Source organism: Temnothorax curvispinosus, unplaced genomic scaffold (genome assembly GCF_003070985.1).
Source record: "Temnothorax curvispinosus isolate PA1 unplaced genomic scaffold, ASM307098v1 QBEX01014504.1, whole genome shotgun sequence".
Lineage (NCBI taxonomy): Eukaryota > Metazoa > Arthropoda > Insecta > Hymenoptera > Formicidae > Temnothorax > Temnothorax curvispinosus.
Window position 1 is genome coordinate 30,709 of NW_020224284.1, and position 10,717 is coordinate 41,425.

Sequence of the window (10,717 nt, forward strand, 5' to 3'; positions counted from 1 at the left end):
TAAAGGGACCCCCTACGGTGCCTGACAGATCTTACAAATCTCATTTTCGGGCTAATTGCCCATCGGCAGTAGTGCGTGTAATGCCCATAGACATACACAAAAGCTCACCGACGAACAACGGCGCTTGGTCGCCCAACGAAGGCGCGAGACGTTTCCTAAACCATCTAATGCCTTGTAATTCCATAACCTTTACGGATTCCATAGGATTGAATGGAATTTAAAATTTCTTTTTTGGATTCCATGAGATTGGACCATCTCATTTCGAATCCCATCTAATTCCGCCAAAAAAGGGATTCAAAGGTATTAAAAAATTTTAATATCTTTTAATTCTTTTGCGTTTGCTGGGTAGGGTCTAGCAATATATGATTCTTAAGAAATATTTCCTCACCTGTCAGTGGCTCTGATAATAGAGAGCCAATCTGCGAAAATGCTTGACTGATTGTGTCCTTGTTCTTCTTGTCAATTTTCACACGCTTCTGCCACAATAAGAGGTTTGACCGGACAAAGGCTATTATCTCTCTATTAATGAGATGCTCCTCAAATTCTATTTTATTCATTTTTAATGATGATTAAAACCAACAAAAATAAAAAAATACAGCAACATCAGCTAGCAATTAATAAAATCGTCAAAACACTTTTAGCGTCAACGTACTGTGCTGTGATTGGCCGATCTCATGCGACACAGTCGCAGTCGCAGAAAGTTGAAGTTGGCTCAACTCCGTGCGACAAAGGCTCTTGCGACTGCGACAGCCTTGCGTCCGGAAACAGTACTCTTGCGACATTCTCATGCGACATACGACATAGCCTGTGCGTCTATTGTAGACGAGGCTTTTACTTTTATTGTCTCACTATGATCGACAGATTTTTGCGTTGGGCCGAGGCAATCCCTTTTAAAGATATCTCCGCGCAAACCTTCCCACACAGCATCGAAATATTTCAGAAAGCTTTCAAAAAACTGTCAATGAAATATGAAACCTTTCAAAAAAACATTTTAGACATGTTTCAGATATATTTCAGAAAGCTAAAATGTCCGCCAAGCTGAGATTTCAGAAATGTTTCTGAAATCTCAGAAATATTTCTGAAATAATTCTGAAATGCTTTAGAAATATTTCTGAAATGCTTAAGAAATACCTCTGAAATGCCTAATAAATATCTCTGAAATGCTTCAGAAATATCTCTGAAATGCTTCGAAAATATCTTTAAAATGTTTCAAAAATATACGGGAAATATTTCAGATACTTTTTCTCATATCAAATTGTTTCGGATCACCCTGTATAGGATCATCCGGAACAATTTCCTGTCCTTCGTAAAACATATTCTTGATCATAGTCATGATTTTGCTTCGCCGAAGGCCTGCTTATATTAGATCCCAACTGAAATTTACTTGCGAGTTAGTCTTACTATTATGCGCCGCCTAGCGGCGTCGTTGCATATTTCTCTGAAATGCTTCGTAATATTTCAGTGAAAAGGGTTATAAATGATTTCGATGAAACGTTTCAGAAATACTTCTGAATAATTTCAATGTTACGTTTCAATATTATTGTCCGAGTTATCTTTCGGAAAGCTTTCAATGATATGTATTTTAGACATTACGTGCGAAATATTTTTCTAAAATGTTTCGTAATATTTCAGAAATATTTCAGTGAAAAGGGTCATAAATGATTTCGATGAAACGTTTCAGAAATACTTCTGAATGATTTTAATGTTACATTTTAATATTAATTGCCAAGTTATCTTTTGGAAAGCTTTCAGTGATATATGATTTTCATAAAACGTTTCAGAAATATTTCTGAATGATTTCAATTATACATTTCAATATTAATTTTCAAGTTATCTTTCGGAAAGCTTTCTGAAACAAGTTTTGCTGTGTGGGTTCGCAAAAGCTTTTTACGATGTATGGATTTCCCGTTACGGAACCCCCCGGTTACTTACTATGGACCAGGGAGCCCAGTTTGAATCCCGCCTGTTTGCGGAGTTGCTTTCATTAATCGGTTACGAGCGAATTCGCACGACCGCCTACCACCCGGTGTCAAACGGCATAATTGAACGTTGGCACCGGGTGCTTAATGCCGCAATCATGTGCCACGCCGATTCGTGCTGAACCCGTACTTTGTCCACTATCCTATTAGGACTTCGGGCGCACGTCCGTGCCGACACAAATGCGTCACCAGTCGAATTCATATTCGGGACAACGCTACGACTTCCTGGGGAATTCTTTCTCCCCGACGATTGCACACCAAACCCTAATTACTTTCTCAAAAAATTCCGCGAATATATGCGCCAGGTCCGGCCTGTTCCCGTCGCGCACAAACATAAAAAACGCGCCTTTTATTTCAAGGATTTATATAATTGCACTCACTTGTTTTTACGTAACATGGCTAAGAAGGCTTTGGAGCGACCATATACCGGCCCTCACAAAATATTGCAACGCGTCTCGGAGCGTGTGTTCAATATTGACATCAACGGAAACCCAAAAAGCGTGTCCGTCGCCCTCCGGCGCCCTCCAAAAACCGCGCGTACACGATCAAAATGTAAGTTCAAATCCACCCGCACTTAAGACCTACTCCCGTAAGATAGTCACGTTTGCGCCGACAACTAAACCAAAGTGATTTAATTGTAAGACTGAAAAGATGATGTTATACCTCTTATGTGATATCATTAGTCGTAAGTTGGCTCAAATTACGCTCAAGCGTACATATGTATTACAAGTTAAGGTATTTTTGCCAATCTCGTGCAAGAACACGAGGCCAAATGCGTAGGCTCATTCGTCAAGTCCAATATTGTTTAAAAATACAAAAAGTTATTTTGTTAACACTCGGGGGGGGAGTGTGTAGAGAGCGGTACCTCTGTCTCCCCTCCCCAATCGTTTTGCGCTCTCGCGAGGTTGGCAGAACTGATGAGAGACCGTTAGAGTTGAAAAAGATATATAGTAGCTGTTACGCGTGGCTCGCAATAAAAAGCAATATTCTCATCAGTATTCGAGTGCGTAATCAATTCTCGATTCTTCTCATCGTACACGTCGGAAGTAGATCGACACACGGAAGTCTGAAATCGGCTTTCTGTGATAGCAAATTCCTACACTGTTTCTCCGTATTTAAAATTTGACAAACGGTGTTATAAGAACGGTATTAAAAGACACGGCACTGTCTCGCGCTATGGAGCAGTACAATTTTTGAATCAGTTGTATTGTGAAGTCCACTCTTATAATAAAGTAGCACACTTAAAAAATAACATTTTGAAATATATAACAATTTTCTGAAACTTATTTAAATATATGTCCTTATATATAATCTTATATAATCATATATAACCATATAAAATCTTATCAGGCCAAAATTTATATATGAGCATATAAGATTGCTTCTTATATGAGGATATAAGACATTATAAAAGATATTTCTTATATGTCCTTATATAATCTTATATAATCATATATGACCATATAACTTCTTGTCAGGCCAAAATTCATATATAAGCATATAAGATTGCTTCTTATGTAAGCATATAAGACATTATAAAAGATTTTTTTTCCGAGATATCAATTTGCAGTAGATATAATATTGTGATATCAATATTTATAATAAAAAAATTAGATCTTGGTCTAATGTTATTTGTCAATAAGAACAACATATACTGTTAAAATGTACAATTATGAACGCATCATACCACATATTGCATTTAGCGTATGTTCACTAAAAAATGATACTAAATCTTGTACAACTGTCCCTTCTGTATTTTTCAAAGATTTGGTCATACTATCGCCTTCCTCGATCAAAATCTCAACAAACTGCTGCAATATATTAAAATGAAATGTAGGGGTTAATATTTTCCGTCGTAAATGCCACTTGGCGCCTGAAACATAAACAACTTAATGTATAATTGTGAGATAACGATGTGAAACAAATATTGCGGTGCGATATATATGTTACAGTTAAAACCCGAAATCCGTCAAAACCCGAATTTACTGGTAAATTCTAGTTTTAACTAAGCCCTTTCGGTAATTCGCGTTCTAACTAAAAAAATTTAGTTAAAACTAGAATTAACCGACTGCTTTAGTAAATTCGCGGTCTAACGTGTTTCTCTTACAGTCAAAACGCGAAATCCCTTAATCGGCAATGCTATACATACATGTGTTATGCCCAAACACCGAAATCGCTCAGTGAGCAAAAAAAACGTTCACAACGCGATGTGTGCATTTGAGAAACGTCCACGACGCGTTCTGTATAACTTGCATGTACTTTAAGTTATAAAGCGAGGTCCACGCTGCCTACCGGCGGAGGTGGGTGCGGGAGAGGGGCCAAAGGCTCCCTCTTGCACCCCGCGCGCGCGCGCGCGTGTGTGTGTATGTGTGTGTGTGTGTGTGAGACGCGCTTTAAAAGTATATATTTAAGTGTTTAAACCGCGTCAACTAACCCATGTAGGTTAGTGACGCGCTATAAAAGTATTTAACTGTTTAAAGCGCGTCACTAAGTTACATAGGTTAGTTGACGCGTTTTAAACACTTAAATACTTTTAAAGCGCGTCACTCACACACACACACACACACACACACACACACACACACGCCTTTGGCCCCCCCTCCCGCACCCACCTCCGCCGGTAGACAGCGTGGACCTCGCTTTATAACTGAAAGTACATGCAAGTTATACAGAACGCGTCGTGGACGTTTCTCAAATGCACACATTGCGTTGTGGATGATCAGCACCGTCCACAACGCGTCGTGAACGTTTCTCAAATGCACACATCGCGTTGTGGACAATCAGCACCGTCCACAACTGTACTGACTTGCACGACTGCACATTAGACAATTGACAAGCGCGCTGGCGCCGCGGCGACACGTTAGAACGCGAATTCACTAAGAGCAATCAATCAATTCTAGTTTTAACTAAATTATATTAGTTAAAACGCAAATGTACTAAAGCGGTCAGTTAATTCTAGTTTTAACTGAATTATTTCAGTTAAAACGCGAATGTACTAACTAAAGCATTCGGTCAATTCTAGTTTTAACTAAATTCTTTTAGTTAGAACGCGAATTACCGAAAGGGCTTAGTTAAAACTAGAATTTACCAGTAAATTCGGGTTTTGACGGATTTCGGGTTTTAATTGTAAAATATATAGTCCGGACTCAAATCTAGGGACAAAGTCTGTTGAGGTAATCAAATTACGAAAATGCTGGTTTTGCCTTAATCCGGGTCTTTGGCTATCTGTTTATTAATGTGTGCTTTTAATATGAGTTTGTTAGGAAATGGAGAAATGGCAAAAAAATTGGTAATACTTAAGGAGAGCTCCCTCCTCACCGATTTCGCTGAATTTAGGCTTAATCGACGCGTTTTTGCATAAAACGAACGAATCTGGCAGAAAAAAGTCCCGCTCTGCCCCGCGAAGCAAGATGTTAACTGTTAAAGAGATCCTAAAGTCTGTATTACCGACCGAATTCTATATCTGTTCTTGTATAGACAATGATGATAGACAAGGATAGACATGATTATAGGTTATATTGCATTTATTACAATTGATCTTTTTTTGTAAGCTTTTATTCTTAGTTTCAATTGCACAATATTGTTCTTACATGTTGTCCCTAGATCATGCCGGTCTAATTTTGTGGATATTTTATTGTGAAATTTTTGTACAAAGCAAATATTGTTGTCACGTATAACAAAAAATATTAATTTTTTTTCGTTTTTGATATAAATTCGACCACCATGACCTAGATTTTGTGATGCGTACTTTAATTCTAGACAAGAATTTTTTATTTCTATAAAGCCAATTAAAAGATTAGTGCTAAGAAAGAAACCGGTATTACAGACGGCTTTAGGATCTTCTTAATATTTGTAACAGAAATAATTTGTTATAGCAGAGAATAGTTGATATATGAAAAGTACATATTTATGTGTACTTTTCATATACCAACTATTCTCTGTTTTAACAAATTATTTCTGTTTCGTTAACTGAAACGCTTAATGTCTGTAACAGAAATAATTTGTTAAAGCAGAGAATAGTTGATATATAAAAAGTACATATTTATGTGTAATTTTCACATACCAACTATTCTCTGCTTTAACAAATTATTTCTGTTACAGATATTAATCGTTGAGATTAACAAAACACAGTAATATGATTCGTCGGTATGACAGCTGTTTCATAACCTGATAGTCGTCAACTTTAACAGTTAATATCTCGCTTCGCGGGGCAGAGCGGGACTTTTTTCCGTCAGATTCGTTCGTTTTGTGCAAAAACGCGTCGATTAAGCCTAAATTCAGCGAAATCGGTGAAGAGGGAGCTCTCCTTAAGTATTACCAAAAAATTTTTCAACCAATTTCTTTATCACATTTTCAAGATAATTAGCTAACCGGTATTGTTCGCTGATCGGTATTACTCCTTTCTCTCCTATACTTTTTAAATTTAATTGCAGAGATTTTTTTGTTATCAATGAAATTGGAACTTAAAACAAAGTTTAATAAAGAACCAAAACAAAAGTCAATATAACATATACCATTATTTATATGTTACTAGACATCACAAACGCGCGCTTCGCGCGCGCTATTTAGCTTTATCATTACACACAACTGTCAAAATATACGATGACAGCTACTTATAAAGTAAGCGCACCGAGAGAACCAAAATCGGCATCAAGGAAAAGCGAAACCAATAAACTTTGATAAATTCGAGTATCAACTTTCATGCCTTTTTTAAATATGAAAAAAATATTATTATGTTACCTCCACTAGTGAGAAGACCAGTACCGAGCCAAGGAAGTAAACTATCATAAAGAAAACTCTTTTGGATGTGTTTCGTACTGCTTAATATTATCTAAAATTACAGAAGATAAGTTAAACGTTATTTAATTCAGACGCCATTTAAATAAATAATTAATTAAATAATTTTAAAAGTATTTCGAATATTAAGTCATTTCAGATTTTTGACAAAAACAAATATTTTTGCAAAAAAAGAACGTAAAGAAATAAGCATCTTATCGTTAATTTATCAATCCCAAAAAATAAAAGATTAAATTGTTTTTATATTTTATTACCTCTAAATCATCCGGATGACGGATGGATACTACGGGAAGAATAAATTCCCAGAATTTTAAAATGGGATAGTACTGGTCAGCTAAAGTAACCAGCTGCTCCCATAGTTTTTCTAAAAAAACATATGTATATAATTATTATGTAAATCCACAAAAATATTATAAATATTTCTCGAAAAATATACAATTAATTTTATCAATATATTTAATGTATTTTACACAGTAAAAAATAATACGTAATTTTAACATTTTTTACATGTTCCAGAAAATCCACTCTAAATTTTAAGTTAAAATGATCATTCATCGTGTGCTACTTGTTGACAAATTAGAAATGTTAATTAATTGACATTATACTTTACATTTATATGTGTTCTTTTGACTTTATTTTTCAAGTTATATTAACACATGATATTAATTATTTTACAGATTTTACTTGAACTGCGTGTAATAGAAACATTTAATTTTAGTTTACGATTATTTAAAAATTTACTTTAACTTTTCTTTATATGTTAAAATAACACATAAGACATTTAAGACATGTTGATTTTTTAAAATAATTGTGTTACAAGAACTCAAAATAATATTTTATTTCTAAATGACATATATAAAGTGTTACTTTGACATAAATGTAACACATGAAAATATTAAGAAAATAATAACATAACTGTTGTATGTTAATTTTACATTAAAATAATAATTAAATCTTGGTAACACAAAAAAAATTTAATGTATGGACCGCTATATGTACACACGATTTTTTACTGTGTACTGTTCCTCAAACAACTTCAATAATCAGAAAATCAATGTTATCGGTTTTCTTAGCTTCTTGGGCAGGGAAGATTATTAAAGACAGCCCGTTTGGATTATACCTCAGTGTTTATTACAATGTATCCGGTAACTCAAAAACGCGGCAGAGGCCATATATATATTATTCCGATAGAGGCCGGGAGTGTAGAGATATCATAATATGTAATATTATACATGTTTAGTTATTTTCATGTACCCGCTAAGTTGTTTTATCGACCGCTACGATAGCGCTGTATTGTTTCTGCTCTACCGCACAAGCTTCTTCTCTTATGCTCGTTCTAGACTGGAGGATGATCCTACTCGCGGCTCATTCTAGTGAGTGTGAGTAGTGTAGACGGGTAAAAATCATGAATAATCAACGATTTTTATCCGTTTACACTACTCACTAGGATGAACCGCGAGTAGGATCATCCTCCAGTCTAAAACGGGCATTTTATGTGTATTGATATATGTATATATGTTATAGTCAAAGTCCGAAACGCAGGCATTCCTAGGATTGACTATAGTCAATCCTGGGGAACGACCAAAGCGTCTTGGTCAAAGCCCGAAATAAGTTTTGCGTTTCGGCTTTTGACTAGTCAATCCTAGGAATAACGAATACGGCTAGTCAAAGTTAGAAACTAAAAAAAAATCACTTTGGACTTTGACCAGTCAATCCTAGGTGTAGCTTAATTCGGACTGTGTGACTGTTAACAAATAAAATCAAGATTTTTTTTACTAAATTAAGTTTTTATTGTTAACATAATGTAGCTTTTTATTTACTTTTTTACTCTTGTACATAGTTTTTTTCTCCTTAAGTTTAAAAATGTAGCTTTGATAAAATATTGGTTTCAAGCGCTTTAAACCAATATTTTACCAAAGCTACATTTTTAAACTTAAGGAGAAAAAAAGCTGCATTATGTTAACAATAAGAACTTAATTTAGTAAAAAAAATCTTAATTTTATTTGTTAACAGTCACACAGTCCGAATTGGGCCACACCTAGGATTGACTGGTCAAAGTCTGAAGTGATTTTTCTTTAGTTTCTATAACTTTGACTAACCGTATTAGTTATTCCTAGGATTGACTAGTTAAAGTCCGAAGTGATTTTTCCTTAGTTTCTAACTTTGACTAGCCGTATTAGTTATTCCTAGGACTAGTCAAAAGCCGAAACGCAAAACTTATTTCGGGCTTTGACCAAGACGCTTGGTCGTTCCCCAGAATTAACTAGTCAATCCTAGGAATGCCTGCGTTTCGGGCTTTGACTATAACATATATACGTGTGTTTTTAACTGAACATAAGATTTAATAAACGAACACAATTTAAATGTTTATCCTTCACCGAAGGTTTTGTTAAAATATCTGCCATTTTTTTATCCGATAAAATAAATTTGACATTAATTATAAACCTTTGCTTTGAGCATCTCTAGAAAAATGACATCTTATTTCAATATATGTTTGCTCTTTTGGTGAAGCATATTCTCGTTACTCAGTACAATTGCGCTTTGATTATCGCATAATATATCCGTTGGATCGTGTACATACTGATCTTCATACATCTCTTTGATTAATCTACGTAAATGTATAGTTTTTTTTCGTTGCTTCGGACATATTCGGCTTCCATAGTTGAAAGTGCAACTGATGTTTGAAAGTTCTTAGAAAACCAGCTTATTGGTCCTCCAGTTAATACATGTATGTTTCCTGAACAAGATTTGCGGTCATCTTGATCACCGGCCCAATCCGCATCGATATACGTTTGTAACGGTTTCTCTGTTTTTCGGTACAATATTTTATAATCAGCAGTTTGTTTCAAATAACGGATGACATGTTTCGCGCATTTTCAATGTTATAGTCCAGGATTTAGATTGTATCTACTTAACGCTCCAACTGTAAATGAAATGTCAGGTCTTGTCGTATTTGCTAAGTACAGGAAGCTACCTATTAATTCTTTATATGGTTTACCTTCCATTTCTCTTTTCTCATCAAGAGTATTTGCCTCCATTTCCTTAGATAATTTAATACCTGAAGTTAATTCTCGAAATTAATCATTTACTCTAAGTTTATGAGAATTATATTACAAAATTTATAATGAAAATTTTTAATTTTTTGTTTAATTCATGCTGCAATATATTATTAAGTTAAATTTACCAAAAACTGGCACTAATTTTAATAAAATATTAAAACAAGAACTATTTGTTGTATGTTTTCTCTACATAAAAGATATATGACAATCAATCCAGAGTCATGTGACAACTAACCCTGGGTATGGGGTAAGTTGTCACATTTGCGCGGTTTTGCTTAGAATTAGATAACTTTTTTGTGTATAAATATATACAAGTTTAATTTTTTTCTTACACCTAAAAGATGTAGCTACAATGCTACATTATAAAATAGTATACGACATTATAAAATACTGCTAACATTTTTTTAACAATCAGTATTTGAAAAGTGTGTCAACTACCTTCGGTCTCCCCTACATAAGCTCATTTCAAATTGTTTGATAACTTTATTTATATATTTTTTCTGTGAAATTTTTATTGATCCCGTATCCCTATTTCTTTCGACTCGTATACCCAATATTTCGCTTCTTCTTTTTATGACGCCGTCTCCTTTCGAAGGTTGGCGATCCAAATGGCCAACATAGTCTTAGATACGGCCATGCGAAAGATGTCCACTGAAGTACAGCCAAATCATCTTCTGATGTCTTTCAGCCAGGAATTTTGGCGCCTGCCAATGGATCTCTTCCCTTGAATCTTGCCTTGGATGATCAGTCGCATGAGTTCGTATCTTTCTCCTCGCATCAGGTGTCTTATATATCTCGTCTTTCTCTCCCTGATTGTCAACATGAGTTCCTTCTGCTTATGCATACGGCTGAGGACTTCCTCATTGGTTATTTTATTTACCC

The 10,717-nt window shown here is 34.9% G+C and overlaps 1 protein-coding gene across 1 annotated transcript; it reads right to left on the reverse strand.

Moving 5' to 3' along the window:
• Window positions 1-3,546: 3,546 nt before the first annotated feature.
• LOC112464729 (cytochrome P450 4C1-like) lies at window positions 3,547-9,814 on the reverse strand. Its single transcript, XM_025031885.1, has 4 exons — window positions 9,775-9,814; window positions 7,031-7,140; window positions 6,720-6,810; window positions 3,547-3,852 (listed from the first exon to the last, which is right to left on the reverse strand). The coding sequence occupies exons 1-4, from the start codon at window positions 9,812-9,814 to the stop codon at window positions 3,650-3,652; spliced, it is 444 nt and encodes a 147-aa protein (XP_024887653.1). The 3' UTR covers window positions 3,547-3,649.
• Between the last annotated feature and the right edge of the window lie 903 nt (window positions 9,815-10,717).